The sequence below is a fragment of the Chiloscyllium plagiosum genome, unplaced genomic scaffold (genome assembly GCF_037043375.1).
Source record: "Chiloscyllium plagiosum isolate Xiang-an unplaced genomic scaffold, Cpla_swu_hap1 HiC_scaffold_2, whole genome shotgun sequence".
In the NCBI taxonomy this organism is placed as follows: domain Eukaryota; kingdom Metazoa; phylum Chordata; class Chondrichthyes; order Orectolobiformes; family Hemiscylliidae; genus Chiloscyllium; species Chiloscyllium plagiosum.
Genome location: NW_028270140.1, coordinates 121,329,463 through 121,356,791, shown reverse-complemented (window position 1 = coordinate 121,356,791; position 27,329 = coordinate 121,329,463). Strand labels below are relative to the sequence as shown.

The window sequence follows — 27,329 nt, the reverse complement described above, 5'->3', positions numbered from 1 at the left end:
AACAATACACCGCAATGCGCAGATTGAAAAGAGATTTGTGGTGAAAGGGAGTGAGGAAGTGTGTTCCTTTTTAATTACTATGAAGTTTTAAAAAAAAATTACACAACCACCCCCCCCCCCCCCCCGACAAGGAAGTGATAGCGTCAGACACCACAGGGAAAGGAAGCTCACCTCCATACACTGGTTATACATATGGAACCACAAACCAGTTGCTGCCATGATCTGTCAGTAATTGATCTGTCAGGGTGTGAACTACTTGCAGCGGAGTTGAAATTACCTGCTTTAATTTGACATTGAATATAAAGTTAGGTCGCAAAAAAATCAAAAATGTGTTATGTGTTATGTGGCTCCTACTGTAAACGATAACATTGATGACAAATACCTCCTTCAGTGACAGAACAACAAAGTAATTTTAAAATCAAAACATACTTAAGCAAGAAACCTCATGCGAATAAACAAAGTCGCAAAACTAATAAGTTATCACAAAGAGATCCACTGGTGTTTTGCATTGGAAGAAAAAGCCGACAAAATTCAAACTCTTTAGGAAGATTTATTTTACACCATTTGACAAGGCAGACAACCATTGAAAAATCAACGTCGTCAAATAAGATTCCAATATTTTGGTTTAAAAGAATAGCTATAAATAGCCAACACTATGGGGACAGAGCAGTTTACATACAAAAGGCACAAAGTGTCGGTTTGAACTGACATACATAAATCAATCACTAGAGCCAAATCATTACTTTAATACCATACTACAGGTAGTACACATTGGCTGGAAATATATTTTTGGCCATTAGGCAGTAGTGCATATTATCTTGTAATGTATAAATCATAAAATATCTTTTTACATTGAACATTTTAATGGAATGTTTCATAACTGGAATTGTACACTGCATTTAAAGCCAACTATTTAAATAAATGATTAATTTTAATTATTCTTAAACTAAGTAAGCAACATGAAAACACTTGTGCTTGGAGGTCAGATCAATGCTGCTTTGCTCCAGTTATGCAGAAAGTGAAGCCATTGTTCTATCACTTTTATTTTAAAGATCAATATTAAAAATTATAGCGTTCAGGAAGATGGTTTCTAAATCACAACTAAAAAAATTCATGAATAAAGATAATAGCAAACGCAGTTTAAATTCTACATTTCTAGTTTTTTTTGTAATCTGCTCAATTACACCAGCTGGTAAAGCTATGTCTGCTCTGATAACAAAGTTGAACATTCAGGTTAGAAGATAATCACCAAAAGATTATAGAATTTAATCCGTGCCTGTATTTTATACTTTTATAATTGGGTAATCACAAACAAAATTTCAAACTAACATGCATGTAACAAATGGGAGCATCAAGTAACACCTCATTAGAATACACTCAAAGTCATAAGGAATTATTGCTCTGAAAGATCCATGGAATTAATTGCTAGTTAAGCAAGTTTATTGTTATCAACACAAATGAGTTTTGTGGCAGTCAGATGGTTTATTCAGTTCAGTGGACAACATTCTGTAGAAATTTGTAATGCACAGCTCAATTGTAAGTATTGCTTTCTTCCTGTGTAAGCAGCATATTTAGATTTCAACTTAGACCTGAGTTATTCTGACAGATACGGTTTTTTTCCTGAAGTTGAATTTCTCTGTTATAAAGCTTTCATTGAATGGTGATATATAGAAATGTAAAGATATTATGAGCATTGTAGATGCGTTGTAGATATGCACATATGGTTATCTGAATTGAGAGACTTGGTATTGTCACTCGGTAAAAGTACACTTGAATAATCAGGCATGAAAAATTTCAGAGTGGATGATTCTGGATACAGAGTTACACCTTGTATCACGGAGTCTAAATTTGAATTAAGGCATTTCCTTGGGGGAAAAATACAAAGAACTGTGGATGCTTGAAATCAGAAACAAAAACAGAAATTGCTGGAAAAACTCAACAGGTCTGACAACATCTGTGGAGAGAAATCAGGGTTAATATTGCGGACACAAAACATTAACTTTGCTTTCTCTCCAAAGATGCTGCCAGACCTGCTGAATATTTCCAGCAATTTCTGTTTCTGTCCTTGAATATGAACCTTGTCAAAACAAAACCAAACTTGAAATGTTCTTCAGACCATTACAGGCAAGAAGGCAATTTGCAGAGTCTCTTATCTACAGGCAAAGCGACAGGCAGATGTAAAAGGCAAACTGTTTTGCACTTAACCAAAACCATCACATGATTTAAATAGCATTTTTCTGCTGGTTCTGTGTTCATAATTTTAGCAGCCCACTTAATACACTGCTTCCTCCTTGATTGTTAGAAAAAGCCATTTGTAGTCTGACGGCCAGAAGATCTAGAACACAATTATGATCATGAACTGAGAAAATTGGTTGCAAATATGTTGAAATCTCTAAGGAATATATTAAACCTTTGCCTGGGAAACACACAATGTATCTGGATTCCATGGTTCTTATACTGGTTAAGAGTATTTTAAACAGGGGTTACTCTATTTATTACCTTTTGAAAACTATAATTAAGTGCAGTGTTCAATAAAACATTTAACTCAACAGCAAATCATCAGTTTGCACCCATTTTCTTATACAATATTTTTCCTGTATCAACTCTTAAAATTAGAAATCAAAGCTGAGAACTGTTGATAACACCAAGGCAGCTTGGTTCTAATGCAGAAAGTACAACAGCAGAAATCAATTTGGTCCAATACAATGATATGTGTTCCTTAAAAAAAATACAATAGATATTTTAAATATCTTTGTGACCCTGCTGTTGACTGAACTTAATATTTGTTTAATTACTGAAAAGGAAAGAATTTAATGTGTATTTGACAGTCAGAATTGCCAGTGTGAATAGTTCATTTTCCATAGAACTTTTTATTCAGGAGGAAAACTAGCAGGTTTACGTTGACTTTCGCCTTGCCAAACATCTTCATGACTGCCACGCCTTCATACTGCAGCTCCAGCAGGTCCTGTCAAAATAACATGTGTTTATTAAGTCCCTTTATCTTGTAAATCCAAAATAAGCAAACATTATCCAGATACTGCCAGGTTGTCTGTGGTGATAACCGAACGAACCAGCAGAGCAAAACAAATGCAGCTTGTGACAGTTATAATCTGAGTAATGTGCCATCAATATCATTTGACAACCAGAGGACCATATTATTTACGGTTGAAATGTTACAGGAGAGACTGGCAACAGCAGTCCTTTTTCATTCACAGGATGATGGAGTCACTAGCTTGGTCAAGCTTTTATGACCCATCTCTAATTGCCCAGAGGGCAGTTAAGAGTCAACCACATTGCCAGGGTCACATGTAGACCAGACTGAGTAAGGACAGCAGATTTCCCTCCCGAAAGGGCATTAGAGAAAACATGTTTTTTTTTCCGGACAGTGGTTTTGTGGCCATTAAATTCATAATTCCAGATTTTTTTTTAAAAAAGTGAATTCAAATTCCACCATCATAGTATTCAAACCTTGGTCCCCAGAACATTACCTGTGTCACTGGATTAAAATAGTCTAGCAATAATGCCATTAGGCCATTACCTCCCTAGTTTGCTTGCTTAAAAAAAATTACATGCGATTAATCTGGAATACGCTGGTTAATAAACTGTAATTTCTTCTTTTACGATTCATATGAGAGAAGAAATTCACATTCTTTTACAATTAAATTAAACTAAAAAACTTGAGAGGAAGAGAAGACGTGGCGCTATAATAATCTACACACATTTAAATTTCCTCAACAGTATAGCATGTATCAAATGTTCCCTGAATCTTTGCCAAACTGATTAAAAAAATTTAACATGGTATGGTTGTGCATATCATATTATCTCTTTTATATTATACTTAGTTAACAGTTAAGTACAGTAGCCATTTGAGAAGTCAATAAAACTTTTGTAAGGAAATAGCATTTAGGCAGCAAGTGAGGTTCCAGAATAGCTTCCCAGTACAGTTCTTTTTGTTTCCACTCCCTGATGTCCATTATTTGGGAACAGCTGAGTGGAAGAGTTGTACTTCCCGTGGAAAATCCATGCGAGTGGCACAGTGGCACTCACTGTATTGAAAAAGACAACCCATACCTTTGGTTTTTAAAAAATTATTCGGCAGATCTAACTCGGTAAGATTTTGAATTTAGGGGTAGTTGTATGACAATGACAGAGGCCCTTGAGCTTTAACTACCTGGTGTCACAGTCAAATACTGAATCTGCACATTTACTATCTTTAGGATTACCTCATGTTTGAATCTTAAAAGGTATGTTTTAAGATTAGATTAAAAAGTAGCTGCAACAGAGTGCTTTATAGGAAAAGAAAGAGGAATTCAACAAGAGAATGATCATAAACCAAAATGGAATCAGTCATGTTTTAAAATGCTAATTTGCAACAAATAAATTTTTGTCTAATGCCAGTAAGAATAAAAGTTTGAATCCTTACTTAGGGGATTGAAGTGTGTTTCTTTAAAGATACAATGGTACCTTTTCAGAATGTTTTACAGCAGCTCAGTTTGTGGCTTCCACCTTTGTATGGAAACACAAACATCGGTTACGTATCTGATCCAGTATGAACCAATGAAATATGTGGCACAGGGTGGTGCTTATAAAGGAAATGGTAAAGTCACCATAACCCTACCACACCACAAGCTGCTCTCTTATCAGGAGGTGGTAGGTTACTTTGAGGGTCACCACACCTCAGGTGTGGGGAGAAGTTGAGCATGAGGGCCCTTCATGATAACCTAATGGCACTGTTGTCACTTGCATGTTGGAAATCACTCTTCCAATGGTTTACAATATTTCAAAAGTACCACACATTGATGCATTACAGGGTAGTTTACCGAAGTTAGACTTTCAGAGCTGGCAAAAAACATCTGTTACTACCCCATCTGAAACCAAAAGCCCAAAAATTAATATACAAACATGATTTATGATATCGCCAAATTTTCCAGAAGTTGCCAAACTGTACACAAAACTGTAGTAAATTAAAGGCTCCATTCTCCACCTGAAAATGAAGTTGAACCTTTTCCATTTCTACTCCCATGAACTTTGCTTTGACTTCAAAGTCTCCCACTTCTTCACTTGGTGTGATGTCAAAGAGGACATTCTTGAACCTAATAAAAGAGTGAACAGAATTGAGAGGTCAAGTAAATTCAATAGCTATCAAGAATGATTAATGTGAAGAGGAGATCCCCGGAATTTAATAAAATTACTAGAATTTGCATGGTAAAGAGAAATTTTATGACTATTCTATAAAACGAAGATTTGGCTGCAGCCAAAAATTAAAAAAACAGCTTTTGGTTCCATTGAAGCCCATACAAACTCAACGGTATATCTTTGAAAATGACTAATTAATCCTCAGCTACAGACACCACACTATAGAACTGATACGAAAGCCTTCGAGAGGTAACAGAAGATTTAGTAAATAGTTTCAAATGATGTGTTCTTAATGGCTCTCACAAACTGCTCTCAAAAAGCATCTACAGAAGATAGAGGTCACATGACTATGGCAAACCAGTCAGTACAAAATGGGTAAAAGTGCTTTTCATAAGAAACATTCATCCCTTTTAAAAAAAAATTGCATGCACCATCATTTGCAGTTATAAGTTATATGTTACTCAACATGCATGATCCCAAAGAGCATCATTCATTACCTAAACATGGTCTTAACTCTAGTTAGTTATATTTTCATTATCTCTGCACAGGCAGTTTTAATTATCCTATTTCGATTTCTTATGCCAAGCCTCTGGAACAGATGGGACTTGAACTTGGGCTTCTGATCCAGAGGTATAGACACTACCACTGCATCAAAAAGCCATTCATGCATTGCATACTTGGTCTTTAAATTATGCAGGTATCCTAACGGTAGGCATACACACTGTCATTGATGAATTGCTGATTCATGGGTGATGTGCCTCCTCTGGGGAATGTCATTCCTGTGTTGGTCCTTCTCGCCTGTGTGCAGATAGTCAGATCACTTCTCCCTTGCTTTTGCTATGGAGCTGTCTGCACTTTTGATCAATATATCTGATCATTACGTTTGCCACAATGATCGAGGTTTAAACTCTAAAACAGGCCTAAGGTGGCCACATGGGGTGACTTTTGTTGAGTGTATCGAACATTTGCATTCTGACTGGCTGTTCAATGCTCAGCTGACTTGGCAGGTTTTACAACGTGAAATTTGGCTGTTGTTTCACATTTTTCTCACTTATGCCTCTTACTAATCCTGGCTTCAGTAGTTTGCGTGCTATTGGAAGATTAGTTTGCTTACAGTGTTGATTGGACGTTGCCTACATAAACTTTAGCAAGGCCTTTGACAAGGAACTGCATGGTAGGTTGTTCAGTACGCGATCCAGGGAGAGTTAGCCATTGGATTCAAAATTGGCTTGACGGTAGAAGACAGAGGGTGGTGGCAGAGGGTTGTTTTTCAGACTGGAGGCCTGTGACCAGTGGTGTGCCGCTGGCATTGGCGCTGGGCCCACTGTTATTTCTCATTTATATAATTAATTTGGATAATAACATAAGAGATATGGCTAGTTACTTGGCAGATCACACCAAGACTGGTGGTATAGTGGACAGTGAAGGTGGTCATCTGGGAACACAACGAGATTTTAATTATTTGGGCCAATGAGCAGAGGAATGGGAGATGGAGTTTGATTTAGATAAAGGCAAAATTTTGCATCTTGGTGGGTGAAACCAAGAAGGACTTAGAGTCAATGGCAGGGCTTTGGGGAGCATTACTGAACAAAGAGATCTAAGGATGCAGGTTCATAACTCCTTGAAAGTGGAGTCACAGGTAGACAGGATGGTGAAGGCTGCTTTTCAACATGCCTGCTTTCATCAGTCAGAGCATTGAATATATGAGTTGGGATGTCTTGTTGCAGCTGTACAAAATGATTGTGAGGCCACTTTTGGAGTATTGTGACAGTTCTAGTTGCCCTACTATAGAAGGGATATTATTGCATGAGAAAACGAGTGCAGAAAAGGTTTACTAGGAGGCTACCAGGACTGGAAGGTTCAAATTATAAGGAGCCACTACAGTCATAGAGATGTACAGCATGGAAACAGACCCTTTAGTCCAACTTGTCCATGCCAACCAGATATCCTAAATAAATCTAGTCCCATTTGCCAGCACTAGGCCCATACCCCTATAAACCCATCCTATTTATATACCCATCCAGATGCCTTTTAAATGTTATAACTGTACCAGCCTCCACCACTTCCTCTGGCAGGTATTTCTATACACACACCACCCTCTGCGTGAAAACGTCGCCCCTTATGTCCCTATTAAATCTTTCTCCTCTCACCTTAAACTTACGCCCTCTAGTCTTGGACTCTGCCACCTTAGAGAAAAGAACTTGCCTATTCACCCTATCCATGCTCATTTTCTTAAAATATAAAACTCTGTAAGGTCACTCATCAGCCTCTGACATTCCAGGGAAAATGGCTCCAGCCTCTTTAACCTCTCACTATAGCTCATACCCTCCAACCCTGGCAACATCCTTATAAATCTTTTCTGAACCCGCTCAGGTTTCACAGCATTTTTCCTGTAGCAGGGAGACCAGAATTGAATGCAGTGTTCCAACAGTGATCCAACTAATGTCATGCTGGGACGTTTTCCTCCTGGAGTATAGGAGACTGAGGGGTGACCTTACAGAGGTCTATAAAATTATGACAGGTATAAATAAAGTAGATAGACAACAGCTTTTCTCAGTGGTAGGGAGGTCTGAAAATACAGGGCATAGTTTTAAGGTGAGGGGAAGAGATACAAGAGAGTCCAGATGGACTCTTTTTCCCACATAGAAGATGGTGAGTGTCTGGAATAGGATACAAGAGGTAGTGGTCGAAGCGAGTACAATTTTGTCATTTAAGAAACATTCAGAGAGATGCATGGATGGGATAGCTGTGGACCAAATGCAGGCAAATAGTTTAATTGTGAAAACTAGTTGGCAGATTGGGGCCAAAGGGACTGTAGACCTCCATGACTACTTTTCATGCTCTCAGTAGGTGTTTCTCCAATACTTGTATACGTGTTTGCTGGTTTTGCTCTATTACTTTATGATGTTCTTGTTAATTTTCACTGATGCCCCAGTCCTTCCTGTTAGCTGGCAGAGTTCTGAGATGAGGTATGTTTTTGAATTTCCCAATCTTTTATGACCTCTTTATTTTTCAATTGAGGGCCATTGGCACTCATCATAATTTCTGGAATGCAGTGGCGACTAAAGTGTGCTTTCAGATATTCTCACTGGAGGTTAGCTAATTCAGATGCACAGTGGTTAGACTGATAGTGACAGGAAAATGAGTTCTTGAGAGAGTAAAGAGGTCTACTTCAAGCTTCATCCACTGTCTGTCTGGGATATCATGTGTCATAAGCAAATATTTATAAGTAATGTTATAAATAGTGCTCATGGTAATGTGATCAGAAATCTCATTGTTTCTGTTTGGCCAATGGAGTATTTCTTTTGCCATCCTCAACCAAGACACAATTCCTTGATAATTTGCAAGGATATGTTTCAGCCTTGCTTTTCTCAACATCTTTGGTACAGGATGTCATTTGACCTGCTTTGAGGTCATCCTTTTATTACTGCTTCATGTAGCACTCAGACAGTTGCATCTTGTCGGCTTTGTTTTGTTTGTTTGATTTGAGAAAGACAGGTATCTTTCAGATTTATTGTCTCGAATGGTTTGAAAGCTTCTAAAACATGTCGAGCAGTTACTTTCCAATGAATTTAAAAGGGTTTCACACACCCATCCTCAACTTTCTTGACAACATGTTGGCAATGTACATCAGTTTCCCTGCTTTGTATTTCATATCCAAATTATGTCTCTGTAAATGAAGCAACATGCTTTGCAGATACTTTGAACTGGTTTTAGCAACATACTTTGAATGGATTATGGTCCAATTACAATATCTCTTTCTCTCTCTGCTGAACAGCTTTTGATTAAAATCCTCACAGGCAAAGACAATATGCTCATTTTGTTTCCATGATGTTCTGCGTAAATACAACTGGTTGTTATTACTGCATACAAGTCCAAACCATGACTCATAGGCAATACACTGCAAGATGACTTCATTATTGACATAATATGTCTGCACTGTTGTTGCTAACAGTACAGGTTTGATTCGAGTGAAAATCACATCTATTCCCCAGTACCACTACACCAATGAGATTGTGCTGAGGCTTTCATTCTGATGACAGATTTGACAAGAACTTTGCAAAATAACACTCAAATCCACTGAATTGTTGGACTGCTTAGACCAGTCATCAGATGGTGGCTGCATCTCTGCCGGAACTCTCATTATGTAGTAGTACAGGCAAAGACTGAGATCAGTAAGCGATTTCAGGCATCTTCAGTTGCATTTTTTTTCTTGTCCAATTTCTGATTCACTTGGTCAGTTTCCCCAGGATTAGGACTAGATTCTGATGGTAGTCAGTGATGGACTCTTCCATTGTATCTCCACATCCACAGATGATCAGATCACCCACAATAGCTTCTATGGTGGGGATCTCACTGACTAACTCTTGGTGTCTGCATTAATACTCTTCTGCGACAGTGGAAATGCCAAGTGGCATGTGTAACCAACTTGTTTCTCCCAAACATATCCAGAATGTAGTTATAAAACTGCTACTTCCATCCACCTTCACTTGCTAGTGTCTCTACCTCACAATAAGGGGCAAGACCTTTGCCTTTGAAAGTTGTGGTAAAAACTCTTCAGTGGTTGTTGTAGTCACCAAATGGTCTCTTCAAAGGTTCTCATTTTTCCAGGTTTCTTTCATTGTTACCATGGTTATTCCTTTCCAGCCCTTCTGTCTGGTCTTTCAGGATGGAATTGTGAGGGTCGAAAGGCGACCTTATAGAAGTTTATAAAATAATAAAGAATATAGATAGAGTTCATGTTAATTGTCCTTTTCCTAGGATGGGGAATTTCACGATGAGGGGGCCCATTTTAAGGCGAGAAGAGAAAGATTTAAAAATACACTAAGGGTAATTTTTTTTTGCAGTGGATATTTCTCATACGGAATGAACTTCCTGAGGAAGTGGTGGATGTGGGCACAATTACATTGTTTCAAAGACGTTTGGATAAATGCATGTTTAGGATAGATTTGGAGGGCTATGGGCCAGGAGCAGGCAGGTGAGACTAGAGACCCCACCACCAGGGATATATTTCCCTCCCCACCCCTCTCCGCCTTCCGCAAAGACCGTTCCCTCCGTGACTACCTGGTCAGGTCCACGCCCCCCTACGACCCACCCTCCCATCCTGGCACTTTTCCCTGCCACCGCAGGAACTGTAAAACCTGCGCCCACACCTCCTCCCTCACCTCTATCCAAGGCCCCAAAGGAGCTTTCCACATCCATCAAAGTTTTACCTGCACATCCACTAATATCATCTATTGTATCCGTTGCTCCCGATGCGGTCTCCTCTACATTGGGGAGACTGGACGCCTCCTAGCAGAGCGCTTTAGGGAACATCTCCGAGACACCCGCATCAATCAACCAAACCGCCCAGTGGCTCAACATTTCAACTCCCCCTCCCACTCTGCCGAGGATATGGAGGTGCTGGGCCTCCTCCACCGCCGCTCCCTCACCACCAGACGCCTGGAGGAAGAACGCCTCAAATTCTGCCTCGGAACACTTCAACCCCAGGGCATCAATGTGGATTTCAACAGTTTCCTCATTTCCCCTTCCCCCACCTCATCCTAGTTTCTAACCTCCGGAACTCGATCCCCTGACCTGTCCGGACTTGTCCGACCTGCCCAACTCCTTTTCCACCTATCCACTCCACCCTCTCCTCCCTGACCTATCACCTTCATCTCCTTCCCCACTGACCTATTGTACTCTATGCCACTCTCTCCCCACCCCCACCCTCCTCTAGCTTATCTCTCCACGCTTCAGGCTCTCTGCCTTTATTCCTGATGAAGGGCTTTTGCCAGAAACGTCGATTTTGCCTGTCCTCGGATGCTGCCTGAATTGCTGTGCTCTTCCAGCACCACTGATCCAGAATCTGGTTTCCAGCATCTGCAGTCATTGTTTTTACCTAGTTTAGGATTATGTTCAGCATGGACTGATTGGACCAAAGGGTCCGTTTCTTTGCTGGATGACTATGACTCCATGACCTGAAACCTTCCATGTCAGATGCTGCCCACTTTGGAGTGATTTTCAGGAGGAAGGCTTCCAAGACCTCTAAAACCATTTTTGCAATCTTCTAGGAAATGCTTGTCAGTTATTTGCCAAAATATTGCAAATCTGATCTGGCATGCTTAGGGTTACTAGTCCAAGCTATAGGCTTGCTTTAGCTGGAAGGAGTGGATTTGAATTAATGTTTACTTTCTGGAACTCCGGATGTTCATCCTTCCTTCTACATTGAGCTCGCAACTTCATTTAGCTTCTTGGCTTCATTCCATTATATAGCTTCAATGTTACTTGTGAGTTTCATAATTGGTCACAACCTGGTGCCCATTTGGTGCGATTTGCATGGATGTTCCATGAAGAACCAGTGCTTGACATTTCACATTTCCTTCATGCTCTCCTGCATTTATCATTCTAACACTTATTAAACATTTATCATATTGTCAAGGTGTTGTATGGTGTAAAGTAATTCATTACACTCATCAGCTGATAGCTCTTTAGCCACATTCTCTGTTTTCCTTCTTTCTAGCTGAACACTTGCCATTTAAATTGATTTAGCTTCTTGAAGTTAGAACATTGCTTTCCTGGTGTGGAGTGTGCTTCCTTTTGCTTTGTATGATGCCTCCAGTAACATTTATATCCAGGCCTCTAGCCTCAATCTTTATGCTGGCTTTTCTGCAAATATATTTTCCTTTTTCCCTCCCTCTGTTGTCCTCATTGTGCTTGGAATTTCTAAGTGACAATGGCAGAGCTTCTGCTATTATTGATATTTTCCTTGAGAAGCAATTCCTGCTTTCTCAGCAGATGCCTAAGACAACTTCATCTCAATTTCTGAACTCTCAGCATTCAGTTAGTTGTATCAGTATGGTCAACAAGGATGACCAGTCTCCTCCTACTTTTGAGCTTTCATGTTGAACACACACAACTCAAAGTATGTCTTAAAAGCCTGTAAAATCTCGGCTATCTAGGTTTTCTGCTCATCAGTGAGATCTAAGTTGGGGTTTGTAGCAGGCTTTCCCCAGATTGAGAGCAAGGTTGAAATTCTTATAATGATAAAGATTTTTAAACTAATTCTGTGAAATGTCATCAATTTTGCACTGAGTTGAAAGTAGTCCAATTCTACCCCATATCTCCATTCATTCCACAGCAGCAGGAAGTGGAAAGTGCACAGCCACCTTGACTCATCCCATATAGTCAAAGTTTCAAGTTGCGATTTTTAATAACTTTTTTTCATGTTGGTTGTTTAGCCAGCTTTCTAGAAGCTCTGAAAATCCAGACATTCTTAGCTGTACCACTCTGACACCATGTTTCAGAGTGTCTTTGATGGCTTGCCAGACTGCACACAAAGTCACCCACTGCAGAGTCACATAACTAAGGCAAGCTAGCCAGAACAAAGGTATGATAACCTTTCCACAAGTGAGCATGATATTGGGTTGGGGAGTGACTAGAGAAGTTGGGATTGTTCTCCTTCGAGCAGAAATAGTTAAAAGAGAGCTTTGGCAGAGACAATAAAATTTATGACAGAGCAAACAGGAAAAAAAAACTTCGACTGACATGAGAGTCAACAATTGGGCCACGGATTTAAGAGATTTTATACAAGAAACAGAGTAGAAAGGACAAGAGCTTCTAAAAGAAAAAATAGCACGTTATTACTTGATACATACGATCAGAAAAGGTGGTGGAAGCAGATTCAATAACAACTTTCTAAAAAAGGAAGTGGATTTGTTATTTTAAATCATGCAGGACTATAAGGAAGAATGGTGGATAGTGTCTCGTTGAATAGTTCTTTCAGAGAGCCAAAGGTATGAATGGCTCCCTTCCAGACTATGAAAATTGAGAATTGTTCCTTGTGTTGATAAGCTCCAAAGCTATTTAACGTAGACATCACTACATAACATCTTTGATTAAAGCCTTATTGGTGTCACATCCTACATTAGTTGCCTAAAGTAATGAGTGAAGGGGAAAGAGAGGATTTTACATTAAATGGTTTAGAAAGGAACAGTCATTTTGAGTTTATAAATTAATTAATCACACAAGTCCTAGTTTATAAGTCTAAACATCCTTTGAGTATATGCAAGACAACATTCTGCAGGGATGCAACCATTAGAAGTTACATTTGACCCACAGCATTGCTCCCACATCTTCTGACTCAGACAAATGAAACCAAACACTAAGTACAACATGAGAACTTCCTGGATGTGAATTCCCACTGATGTGATCACTAATGTCCAGATGACTGTATTAGTCATTGACCACAGCACTGAATGGGCAGTTAATACATCAGGAAAATGGAGACATCCAGGTATTTCTCTATATTATGACAATCGAGAGTAGATTGATAAAATGCAGAACTGAAGCCATCAGTCGTTAAAATTCAGCGCTTTCAGTTCATGAAGGAGTATCGATTCATTTTCCACACCTGTTATAATTATTGCTCATAATGTTCTTCATCCTTTAGAACGGTGCAATCTTAGATAATCATGAAAACATTCATCTGCAGATAAGTGGAAGTTGTACGGAGAAGTGATTATGAGCCTTGAGTTACATCACCGAGATATTTTAAGAACACTGCTCAATAGTTCCTCATTGTAACAAGTTGCTAGTAAACATGTAGATACAGTATCTAGGCACCAAGATTCCGTGGTACTGTGACATTTTACAGCAGACTGATGATTCAATATTCTTTTCAATGAAAGTTACTCACTGGTTAGATTGAAGTCCTTCAATTTCCAGAATAACCCCTTTCTCATACAGGCGAGCTGCTGTGTAGCGTAAAGTTGATTGTTTCATTTTTCTGTTACCCTTTTCTTCTCCTTTTCCATCTAATTTTATTGATCTTCTGGCATTCCTGTAATTCACCAAAGAAAATCTTTTATTATTTGATCATTTAAGTGATTCACAAAGTAGTACCTGAAGGCTGTCTGAATGTTAATGATGTGGTTTAATGAATTGCATTAAATATAGACATATCACTGAATTGAACCATATCATTTGCGTACTTTCTTGTTAAGTTGTCCAGACAGGTTTTAATGTATGTGTTGTAATAATTATTCTGTTCTTCATAAAATTTGGCCTTTGAATTAAGTGCACCCAAAGTCTGTTGCAGTTTCACAAGTTCAGCCTTGCGACGCTGACGATACCGTCGTTGGTTCCGAATATCCTGAAACACAAAAGATATTTCAGTTAAGCTCACTTAACTAGAATTTAAATAGATCTAAAATGTCATATTTTAACCAGATCATTATAAGCATTTTCGAATATGGTTACATGAGGAGGGGCAACAGTGACGTTTGAGCAAATGTGGCATGAGAACATGGTCGTTTCAAACGGTCACCTGTAGAGTGAAGTCAAGCAATCCTGCACAGTATTTAGAAAGCTGTGGGCTCATGTTTGAGATGCAACATTTTGGCACAATACATAGAATTTAAAGAAACTGAAAATAGATTTAACCAATGCAGTCAAATAACAGTTTTGTCTTCACAATCATCCAAAAGTTAATATATTTCTGACATTTTAGAATTTGATTTTAAAAATGTGATCTCTTTGCAGAATTGTAACGATACAGAAGGGGTTCTTTGGCCCATTGTGTATGAACTGGCTCTCCAAATAAGCTTAGTGACTTGCTGCCGATCTCCTATGTTTACCCAGAATTCTTCCGTATTATTTGAAAAGAAACAATTATCTAATACCTTCTCGAATGCCACAATTGAACTTCACCACACTTCCAGGTAATGCGCTCCAATCCCGAACTACTCACTGCATGAGAAAATATTTTTCGACATTGCATTTTTTTTTACAAATCACTTTAAGTCTGTGCCCCCTCATTCTCAATCCTTTTATAAGCAGGAACAGTTTCTCCCTATCTACTGTGTCTCTATTTGCTCATGATTTTAGAAACCTGTATCAAATCTCTATTTAGCTTTCTCCTCTTCCAGCAGGTTAAGTCCAACTTTTCCAATTTATTTGCATTACTGCAGTTTCCCATTCCTGGAATAGTTCTTGCAAACCTAATTTTACACTGTCCAACCTGTTCCCATTCGTCCTTAACAATGGTGCCCAAAAACATACACAAGACTTCAGCTGAGGTCTAACTGGCATAGCTTGCATGCTGTTGTACTCTATGTACCTTTTAGTGAAGCCCACGATGTTGTTTGCTTTAACAACTGCTCGCTCTATCTGTCCTGCCACATTTAATGACTTATCTAGAGGACCCTCTGCTCCTTCACCCACTTTAGAATTATACCTCAAGTTATATTGTCTCCCAATTTTCTTCCTACCAAAATGAATCACCTCAAAATTATCTGTACTAATCTTCACCTGTTACCTTTCTACCATTTGTTTATATCATTGTGAAGTTTGAAACTGTTCACCTGACAATTTACAATGCTTCCAAAATATCTTCAAAACTTCAAAATAGTCAATTACACAACAAGATTTACATCAATATTATAGATCATGAAAAATAGGGTCACAAACCAAGCTCTTGGGGAGCTCCACTACAAATCTTCCTTCAGCTTGAAAAATAATCTATTAACTGTTGCTGTTTATTTTCTATCAGTCGGTCACTTTTATGGCCATCTTCCCATGCCCCTTGAACTCCACAAGCTATAACATTACTCATAAGTTCGCTATCAGACAATGAACTGAATGCTTTTTGGAAGTCTACATCCACCACATCAACAGCATTACCCCTCTTGTCTAACATATCCTCTTTAAATCTGTGCCCCCTCATTCTCAATCCTTTTATAAGCAGCAACAGTTTCTCCCTATCTACTGTGTCTCTATTTGCTCATGATTTTAGAAACTTGTATCAAATCTCTGTTTAGCTTTCTCCTCTTCCAGCAGGAGAGTGCAACTTTTCCAATTTATTTGCACTTATATATCCTGAAATTTAGACCTCTTCACGACAGTCCAGCAAATGAGTTAAACATAATTTTACCTAAAAAAATCCATGTCTACTTTTCCTACTTAATGCACATTTTTTTATGCGACTATTAATTCCACTGGAATAATTGTTTGTAGAAGCTTATCCTCCATCAAAATTAAACTCTTTCGTGGTTTGTAATTGCTGAGCATATCCTTACAACCTATTTCTGAACAAGAAATGTTCATTGAAATACCAAGCTTCTCTGCTGTGTACCTTTGCAATATCATTGATTAGTTCCTGGTATTTATTTGTCGATGAGACCAGGCCAGCCTGTTCCAGTGTCCGAAGGTTCCTCTGGATTTTTCGTTTTTTCTGTTCCAATGGAAGTTGCCCATCCTCAAGGATGGACTGACTGTGTTTCACATTTTCAGGAACTTTGGAATCCAGTAGAGCACGTTTTTCAACCATATTCAAATGATTGGCTTCCTAATAAATGGCACAAAGATTTACACCAGCTGAGATATGTAAATATTAACAAGACAACAAACATACACTACTATTCTGGCAAAATCCTCCCGGAAATTAATTTGATCAGCAATTTAAAACCATCGTGAAGAAGGGTTTTCTATTCACTCAGCACAGAAATAACCTCCAGTTTTTTTTAATATACTAACTACGGCTTGATAGAAATCACTTCAAATGTATTTAGCTTGTTCATCCAGTGTAAATGATAGTTTTTCCACAAGATTAAATGATAAAGAAAACTGTTTGGGTTAAATCAACAGTCCCAGAGCGTTTGGACTCTACAGTTACCATAGCTACAAATCAGTCCTATGCTACATTCCTTTATAACTACATCATTACAGAGATAGCATCAGTTTGCTTTTTTTTCAAGTATAAGGAATTCAACAAACATCCAACCATAAATGAAAAACAAACTGCGGGAAGACAGTTTTAACATGTAATGTGTACCACATTATCCTTTTTGTAGACTGGCAACATCACTGTCTGATCATTATAACTTTCACAAATGCTCATTGCTTGAACACTAAAGACAAGAAATATAGAAGCCAGCAAGGAAAACTATACAACAAGCCAAGTGAAAATAAATCCACTTTATTAACTAATTCAATATTCCGTTCCCTCAAACCGGAGTTTGTGGCAGAAGTACACTGTTGTTAATAAACATCGAGAATAGATCCTTAACACAAACAATTTGATAATACAAGATGGACCAACCAAGCAAACAACCATCAACATATAAACACTTGCTTAAACCTAACACATTTATTATGAAATGGGTGTTTCTTAAATTACATAAAACATATGCCAACAAAATTGTAAGTGTAATAATAATTGCTGCATTCCTAAACAAAGCTTCTTGTCCACTCCATGAATCAAAAACTGCAACCCTGTGAAATGTTATAGCGATAATGACCTTTCACTCTTTAGGAGTGCCTTACGTTTGGTTCTCAAGAGGCTGCTCTGCTCTATTTGCCCCATCCGCGCTGAAGCAGATGTTGATCATGTTTCCATGATCACCCTTATATTTCCTAGTCAGCCTGCTCAGAGGTGTCATTACACACCTCTGGACCAGGTGGGACTTGAACCCAGGTCTCCTGATTCATAGGTGGGAACACTACCACTGCATCACAGAATCCTCTCATCACGCCTTTATAGCAGATGGCAATCCAGCTGCTGCGTGTGGGGGAATTATATGCAGACTACTGGTTAATGAGGTAATGACTTCATCCTTTGCTACTGGAGTGATATTAGACCATAGCATCCTGATGTTGTTTAAGGAAATTGAGTAGCCTCTGCAAGCTATGAATATTTGAGGACCCGGAAAGAAATTACACAGGCAGACACTGAAGGCTTAAAACAGCAAATGTAGCATAGAAATAAAAATAAAAATAAAATCAGGAGAGCAAAGATGGGACATGAAAAAAAAAACTAGCGGGTAATGTAAAAGAAAATCCTTCAGGTGTTTTATTAGTATATTTTCGGGACAAGAGAATAACCAGGGACCAAAGTGACAATGCGTGTATGTAGATCCAGAAGACAGCTGAGTTTTTCAATAAGTATCTTGTATTCACAAGATACTGTGAGTGCAGAAATCAGGGAGAGTTGCTGTGGTATGCGTGAACAAATTAGAATTGAGGGGGAGGAGGTATTAGTGGTTTTAGCAGGTTTGAAAATAAATAAATCCTCAGGCCCCGCTGACATGACTCCAAAGTTGCTATGGGAGGAAATTTCGGTGGCTCTGACATTGGTTTTCAAATTCTCTCTGGCCACAGGAGGGATGCCAGAGAGCTGGAGGATAGCTAATATGGTATCATTATACTAGAAGGGTGGTAGGGAACCTACCCAGAAACCTACAGGCCTGTAAGTCTAACATAAGATGCAGGGAAACTATTGGAAAATATCTGAGGACCAGGCTGAATATCCTATTTGGGGAGGTAAGGATTAATCAAGAATAATCAGCATAGCTTTTTAAAGGGGGGGAACATCATGTCTCGTAAATTTGATTGAATTGTGTGTGATGGTGATGTAGTATGTTCGATGAGGATAACGCAATCTACATGGGATTCAATAAAGCCTTTGATAAGGTCTTAAATGACAGAAGCTAAGGGTCAATGGAAGCTAAGGGTCAATGGAATCCAGGGCACTTAAGCAAATTGGATCCAAAATTAGCTTCGAGGTAGGAAAAAGGGTGATGGTCAAAGGTTGTTTCTGTGCCTGGAAGCCTGTGTCCAGTGGTGTTCAGCGCTTGGTCCCTTGCTATTTGTTGTGTACAGAGTGATCTATGCTGTAAAAATCTCCTTGACCCTGTGTGATGGAAGGTTGCTGTTCTAGAATCTGCTGTAACATGTTTCCTGTTCCAAACTAACCTGATTCGCCAATTGAAGTTAGAGAATCTTTGCTTTCCTTTACGTTATAACATCAGTTCCTGGACCAGAATTATAAATGGAACTGACAGAGACATTAATAATGAATAAATAAAAATGTTTGAGAATACAAATGAAAGTACCTGTTGCAAGGAGGCTGGTGTTTCCAGGATTTCAGTCAACGTTTCTCCTGGCTGAGATCTGATCACATCCACAATCAACTGTTTGGTCCTTTTTTTAAAAAAAAAGGAAGATATTTTGTTTGCAATAGTAATAGTGGGTTAAGTCACTGGTATACTCTTCCCATTTGTATGGTCATACATTTGGAAATTTACTCAATATTCTGCTTTGGTTCAGTCTCAAGCCATTTGCCTTTAGTCAAAATTGTAGCTACATCTGCTCAATATCAGGATGATTTGTAAGTCGTCCAGGGATTGAGCAGAAAATCCTTGCGAACCTGTTATATTGTATGATCTTCTCCAAATGAGAAATTTTGATGTTTGAAGGATACAGGTTGTAAAACAGACAACCACACAATAGAGATGGAAACAGAACAGTAAAAGCCTTCAAGTTAAAATAATAGTCTGGTATAGTACTCGTGACTGCAGCATTGACAGGTAGGAATACAGGTCACTTATCAAGAGTTAAATGATGGCTTCTGCTAATCTACTGATTCCTTTGGTCTTCTGTGGAGGTAAATTTAATATCTGCCTGACACACACACACACACACACACACACACACAGGTTGGGCAGATTACAGATTGAAGAATTGCAAACCAAAGTATAACATCGCACCCACCTATTGCTATTTTTTGGAGTTAGTAAGGGCTTCTTATTTAAATATTATAACGTGGCTCAGTGCCTCTTTTAGGACTGGCTCGCTGGGCTTCTGGGATCTGAGAAAACCTGGCAACAGATGGAACAGTGAGATGGGATCAGCACTCTGCCCCAAATGCTCCATTAACCGCAATGGCTCAGTCGTTAGCACGGCTGTGCCTCACAGTGACAGAGAGCTGGGGTCAATGCCATCCTCGGGCGACTGTCTGTGTAAGTTTGCACATTGCTGCCGTGTCTGCTTGGTTTTCCTCCAGGTGCTCCAGTTTCCTCCCACACTCCAAAGATGTGCAGGTCAGGTGGATTGGCCATGCTACATTGCCCAGGGATGTGTAAACTGGGTGGATTAGCCATTGGAAATGCAGGATTGCAGGGATTGGGGGTGGGGAGTCTGGGTGGGATGCTCTTCAGAGAGTTAGGTGTGGATGTAATGGGCTGAATGGTTTGTTTCCACACTGTGGGGATGCCAAAAAATAAACTCACCAGTAATTGAGTCGCTCCCTCACTGTTCACAATGCAAAGTGATCCCTGCTCCCATCCCCCAACCTTCTCTCCCTTGCCAATGTGCATGAGCCTCTCACTATTGTTGTTTCTTTCCCCCAGCCATTAAATTCAGCTACTTTTCCAGGCTTTGTGACTGCTAAAATCCCTTCCTAGCTCAACATCAACCATCGCTCCTTAAATGTAAGTCATTGTTCTGAATGTTGTAATATCTGTTGAACTTAAAAAACAAGGCATGAAATACTTGTAAAACAGGATTAAGGCAAAGATTTCCAATTCATCTGAAAGCCAGATACCACTCTATGTAAAAAAAAAAGTACAAAATGCTCCTTTAGATATCGAAGAGACTGATGTTTCTCTTGGCCGGACACAATCTCTGTACTCTGCAGATATACTAGCCAACTAAAGTGGGCCATTTCCTCTGAGTAAATGAGGTATGAATTCCCATTGGTACAATGACAGAAAAAGGTGGCTAAATCATTAAATATTACAGTCATGGAATCAAAATGATCTGCTCCTGAGAAGTAACTGACTAATCTCCTGCTTTATCTCCATATCATTAGAAGTTTATTTCCTTCAATGTCTATTCAAATTCTTTTTGAAATCTTTGATTTTTTTCTGCATCCATCACCCTTGTGTGCAGAGATTTCCAGAGTTTTACCAATTGATTCTTCCTCACTTGCCCTAATTGCATCTTTCGCTTAATTCTGTGTCCCCTAGTTGTTCTATCATCAGATAATGAGAAGGGATTTTACTGTACCTTATCGAAGCTTCTCATAGTCTTGTTCACTTCTATCAAATTTCAACTGCCTTCACTCGAAGTAGACCAACTCCAGCCTTTCCAACTAATCTTGTAACTGAACCCTCTCAGTTCTTAGAACCAGTCTGTTAAATATTTTCTGCAGACTCTCATGGACCTAATTTTATTTCTTAAAATATGGTCATGCAATATTCTAGTTGGGGTTGGCATAGCCTCCTATGTCTTTATACTCAATGCCTCTTTACATGAAGCCAAAGATCCCATCTTTGTTCCCGATTCTGTCAACATGCCTTGCCACCTGCAATGATCAATGAACTTGAACCCCAGGAATGTCTGTTCCTGCACACCTTGTTGCTGGGAAGAAATAGCAGGGCAGTTAGAAGAGCAGAACACAAACAGACAGACATAAAGACGTCGCATTTAATAAATTTGCTGAAGTTAATTTTCTTGAGGATATAACAAGCCAAATTGACAGAGAGGAACCAGTAGTTGTAATGTGTACTTGTATTTCCAGAAGGCATGTGGTAAGTTTCACAAGATAGGAATGCATGGTATTGGGAATAATGTGTGTGCATGGATTTAGGATTGAACAAAGCACATGGAATTAGAAATTGGGATTAATGGGTCTTTTTCAGGTTGGAACACCATAATTAGTGGAATATCATAAGGATCAGAGCCTCAATTATTTACTACCTATAATAATTACTTGAAGGGTGTGCAGAATGCAATATGTCCAAATTTGCTGGATATAAAATTAAATGGAAATGGCAGCGCCCTGTGATGAGAAACAAGAATTTGAAAGCAGACAATAATAGGTTGATGGCATGGACAAAAACTAGGCAGATGGAATTGCATGAAGGGAAGTACATAATCCTGCACTTCAGTTGGAAGAATCAACAGACAGATTATTTGACGAGGGAAGTGCAGCGCAGAGGGATCTGAATTTTTTGGTTTATAAAACACAAGTAGTTAGAATCCAGGTAATTAAGGAGGCAAATGGAAGTTTGACCTTTACTGCTAGGAGATTGGAAATTAAAAATAGGGAAATCTCGTGACAACTATACAGGGTATTGATAGCCTGTCCCTGGAGTAGTGCGCATAAGTTCAGTTTCCATAATTAAGAAAGCACATACTGGAATTGGAGGCAGTTCAAAAAGCGATTCATCAGGCTAATTCTGGGAATGAAGGGTTTGATCTACCAAGAACAGTTAAGCAGGTTCAGCCTTTATTCATTAGCATTTAGAAGAAGTGAAATATTGTATACAAGATTTTGATGGGGCTTGACAGAGTAGATGTTGAGAAGATGTTTCCACTCATGAGTGAGGTTCGAACCAGGGAACATAGTTACAAAATAAGGGGACACATTTAAAACAGAGGTGAAGGAATTACTACTCAGGAGTAATATTTTGAATTCTTACCCCACCCTAGAAGGCTAGATTACACAGAGTATTTAAGGAAGAGATAATGATGTTTGAAATATTGAGGAGCTATGATGAGCTGGCATGAGGAGGAGTTGAGGCCTGGGACAGATCAGTCATGACCCTGTTAAATGGCAGCACAGGCTTGAGGGGCCGATTGGCCTCTCTCTGTTCCTATTGCTTTTGTTCATTGTGTTCTGTTCTTACACTTGTTTGAATACTTTCCAGTTCCCTGATATCTCTCTTCCACACTGCAACCTCCCCCCCCCCTCCCTGATCCCCCCACCCCGTATCCAAGGAACATTGGAATAATAAAGTTTAGAACTCTCCCAGAAATGACAGATATACTCCCATTCTGACTGTACTTAGTGTAGAACTTTCAGCGAAAGGAAAACCACATCTTCTTTTCACAGCACTCAGCTGACGAATTCTGAAATGGAAAAATCCCAATAGCCACTTTGACAGCTGCCGTCAAAGGGTAAAAGCTTATAATCTAAGTGAGATGTCAGGGTGCTGGGCGGATTGGGTACCAGATGGGTAAGGGTTGCAGTATGTCATCAGGGTAGCTTGCCAGGGGTGAGGATGCTAGATGGGTAGAGGACAGGGTGCAAAAAAGTGTTTCGGATAGATCAGGGTAGGTTAGAGAAATCAGGTCTGAACAGACCTGGAGAGGGCAGGTGAAGTGTTTAGGAGTGGGGATTGGGGTGGTGTCAGGTGTCGGGTTTAGTCTGGTGGAGTTCAAATTGAGTCTGGTTTGAAACGGATGAATTTGACAGAGTGATGTAACAAGTTAGTCGGTGGCAGCATGGTGGGGAGGCAGGGTTAAATCTAACAGCGTGTGGATTGTGGGGAGGGATGTTAGCTCCTGGAGCTGAGAGGTGTCAGCTCCCAGAGGTGTAGAGAGATTGTCAGGTCAGTGTAAGGGATGTGAGGGGTCTGTGGGTTGCGAGTGAGGGAAATGTTGAATAGTTACTCAAGAGTTAGACTGTGCATTTTAAAAAGTAACTTCCCCTGAGTAACTATGTTACTTAATTTAAATCAGAACCATCCAAAGTTTCTGTTTTTTGTGGAAACTCTTCTAATGTTCCAGGAGCAGAGACCTTTCCCACAGAAGGGTCAATTTCTCCAGCAATTCCTGTGGAGAATGCTACAATAGTTGAGATTTGCAGTGTAATCCCTATGCCTGCAATAATGGCTGCCCAGCCACTCGAAAATCTGCCCTAATATGCTAAATGCTATTAAATCCTTCCTGATAGATCACCATTTTCTCAATGACTGATGTTAAGCTAACAGGCTTGTACCTACGTGTTTCACATGACCTTCTCTTTTGAATAACGCTATTACGTTGGCAGTTTTAATCCTCTGGGACATTTCCAGAATTTAAGGATTCTCACAAGATTACCGCCAGTGCATCTACTAGCTCGGTAGTTATTTTGTTTAATAGCTTAACTGTCTTTTCTGCTAAACTCCTTTCCCAGACCAATTCAGTTAACTCTGGCCTCATTCCTTTGGAATTACTTTTTTTAAAAAAGGTTTAGTGCCATTGTTTCAGACTCTGGTTTCTCACTCTCAAACTGTATGCTAAATTCGATCATATCATGATCACTGTTTTTTAGAGGATCTGCTATTCTCAGATACTGTATTAAATAATTATACAGTACCAGAACCAAAACAGCCTGATTACTGATTGGATTCACAACATATTGTTCTTTGAAACTGTCCTGAACACATTCTATGAATTTTCATCATGGCAACCTTTGCCACTCTGATTTCCAATTTGCACAAAAGTAGAAGTCATTCATAATTAATGCATTTTATTGCCCTGCTTTGAATTACACACCCTCATTTCTCTCAATTTATTCTTTGTCCTACAGTACAGTTCCTGTTAGGGAGTTTATAGTCTACTGTCACCAGTGTCTTCCCTATTTCTGACCTCCACCCAGAAAGGACCCTATGGTTCCCAATCCAAGATAAATTTTTGTTATCACATCTATTCCTCTCATGTTAATAAACCTACCTTGGACGCCTGCTTTGTAATTTACCGATCATACTTGAGTACTAGTTGAATTTTTTGACCACTTAAGGTTAACTTTATGGGGTCGACTGTTACAAGGATACTCCTTTCGAGAGGCTGAAATTCACGCCTGTCAAAACTCATACTGTATCATTAGCAGAAGCCCAACTGATCTCTAAACAAATTTAAAAAATAATTATGGTAATTCTGAAAACCTGGAGCAGAACACAACAGCCAGTGGACAGGAAGACTGGGAGTGGAGAGGAACAACCGGCAGACTGGAATACTGGAGCGGGACGTGATGGCCGGCACACTGACTCATAAACATTGATCTGTTATCTGTTACACTATTTTTAGATGTAAAAAAATTCCAAGTTATTTGGGCAAATATAGGGGGTTGACTTTTGCATGAGATCGATTATTGCTAGAGTATATAGGGTAGCTCCCAACTGTTCAAATTCTCTCATGAGAACCTCCATTCCAGTCCGGTCAATGTTGATGGTGCAACGTTGAAGAGGACATGCCACCCTTCCCTCTCTAGCTCCGAGATATCATTAACCCTAGCACCAGGCAGGCAGCAGAGCCTCCTGCTCATGGCTGCATGAAACAAGGTTCGATCCCACTAATTATACTCTCCCCAACCATCAGTAGATTCCGGTTTTCTCCACTCACTTGAATGGCTCCCTATACTTTGATCATCCTGCCTTATCTACAGTCGTGCCTTCTGTACCTGATCACAGACTAAATTTCAAATCCCAAATTTAATAGGTTTACTTTTCTTTCTTTAAAAAAAAGCACCCCCCACAACAGTGATTATTATTTGATCTACTTTCCCATTTTTATCTACCTCCTTACTGCGGTTGAAGGGTGTTCCCCCTACCCTGTTTTTTTTTCAAATGAGTTTCAAACTTAGAAATAATTCCATAGCAAGATCTCTCAAGTTAAACCAAAGCTTGGACTTGTTTAACAAAACATTGAAATGTTTCAGAGAATTGTTTCAGTATTTCAATAAGACAAAACAAGGAAGGAAAGAGGAGGAGAGTTGCAAGTCACAAATCCCTCAAAACTCAAAGTCCTTTTTATCAGTTTAAGAGATTTATTGGGAGTTTGGTAGCTGGTTGATATTGTAACAGTTGTTTTCCTGGAAGCTGAGATGCAGATGAATAGCAGTGGAATCTGTAATAAACTTCTTATATCAGGAGAGGGAAAAGGTGAGGGAGGGGGTCCATCACAGCTGGCGAGGGCCTGAATCCATGATATTGGCTTTATTCTGCACCATGCTCTTATCATCTAGGCACTGAGCTAGACCCCTCTTCTGCAGCATCACTCGGACTACAAAACTTCAATTTGATCCTTTGATTGACAGGATGAAGTATTTGCACAATCACTTGCCGCTAATGATGTTTGCCACACAAATAGTCCTATTCGTAGCTTCAGTTTGACATCTCATTTTTTTGGAACACCTGGTGTTACTCATAGCTAGCCTTCCTGCACTCTACTTTGAACTAAGGTCAATCTCTCACTTTATTTGGTACAATGAGGGACAAACAGACCATGAGGTCACAGAGTGTGATCGAGTACAATTCTGCTGTTGCTCAGGGTCCACGGTGCGTCACAGATGCTCTTTTGACTGTTTGATCTGTATTGAATCTAGCCCATTTAGCAAGTCTGTAATACCACAGAACACAAAGGAAGAAATGCTCACTGATTGGATAGACAGGACTTGGTCTCATACTTCTGTGAAAAGTCAAAAATCACACAACACCAGGTTATAGGTTTATTTGGAAGTACAAGATTTCAGAGCGCTGCTGGTTCATCAGCCTGGGAACTCCTGACAAAGAGGCAGCACTTCCAAATAAACCTGCTGGACTATAACCTGGTGTTGTATGTTTATTTTAATTTTGTCCAACCCAGTTCAACACTGGGACCTCCACATCACTTCTGTGAAAGGTAGACTGCTCAGGAAAAGATCTAATATATTTTTCTATCTTGTTGGTTCCCTTCTCACTTATTGCAGGTGTTGCCTATCAGATATGTCTTTCATGATTTAATCAAGTAAATCCACTTTCTTAGAAACAACTTGTTCAAATAAAACACAGCTGAATTACGCTCAACTAACAAATCAATTCACGAACAAGCGATTCAAAGGAATACGTTTTGTCAGAAGTATTGTTTACACCTAATTTGTTATTTTCTCAAAAAGTGATGAAGCTTTGCTTCTTCAATCTAACAGTCTTAGAGCACAGTTTTTTTTTAAATGATGCAGCTGGATTTATAGTGACAATTGAAACCAACACTGCTAAGTGACATAGCAGTGAACCTGCACAGTTTCTGCCTTTGCTGCTTGAATTCATGTATCACTGGACATCGTAGTGCATCTAGGAAAACTTAAACAGTGAAATTCACAACTGATCTTGGCGGAACCTGTTTGGGAGAGGTCACAGCACAGAAACACATAAGTGAATATTTTTAAGTGTGGCCTTACAGAAAGTCTGCAGTGCTGAGTGGAGTGTGTTCTTTCTTGATTAGATGCTATATTGAGATATGTCTCTTGATTAAACTTAAAAATATAAGCCATAAATATTAAGTTAGTCTGGAGCAATGTTTTGTAGAGGAATAAGACGGTGCTATTTTCTGGGTCTGTAGATTGAAAGCAGCAAAAATTACCTTTAGTAGAGTGATATGCACTTCTTGTTGGATGTGGGAGTTGAGGAAGAGTTTGTGTGTTACTGAGGATTATCAGCATAAATGCCATTGGTTGTGAATCCTATCAGATCGAATGGATCAGCTGCAGAGATAGTTAGAGGTAATGAGGAATTTACAAGAGTATGGGATATGATGGATGACAGTTGTAGGAAGGGAGAAAAGTTGCAGATACAGTCACATAGATGGGATAACTCCAGGAAAGGGTAGAGAAGTAGGCAGTTAGTGTGGGA

At 39.3% G+C, this 27,329-nt stretch overlaps 1 protein-coding gene across 1 annotated transcript in view; it reads right to left on the bottom strand.

Moving 5' to 3' along the window:
• Positions 1-534: 534 nt before the first annotated feature.
• The window catches only part of iqgap2 (IQ motif containing GTPase activating protein 2), a 360,882-nt gene continuing 334,087 nt past the window's right edge, over positions 535-27,329 (bottom strand). Inside the window, exons 33-38 of the mRNA XM_088000344.1 lie at positions 19,008-19,095; positions 16,250-16,462; positions 14,109-14,269; positions 13,814-13,957; positions 4,985-5,093; positions 535-2,965 (exon numbers count right to left, since the gene is read on the bottom strand). Coding sequence (XP_087856470.1) covers positions 2,852-2,965; positions 4,985-5,093; positions 13,814-13,957; positions 14,109-14,269; positions 16,250-16,462; positions 19,008-19,095 — 829 coding nt within the window. The 3' untranslated portion in view covers positions 535-2,851. The remainder of the gene's footprint in view (positions 2,966-4,984; positions 5,094-13,813; positions 13,958-14,108; positions 14,270-16,249; positions 16,463-19,007; positions 19,096-27,329) is intronic.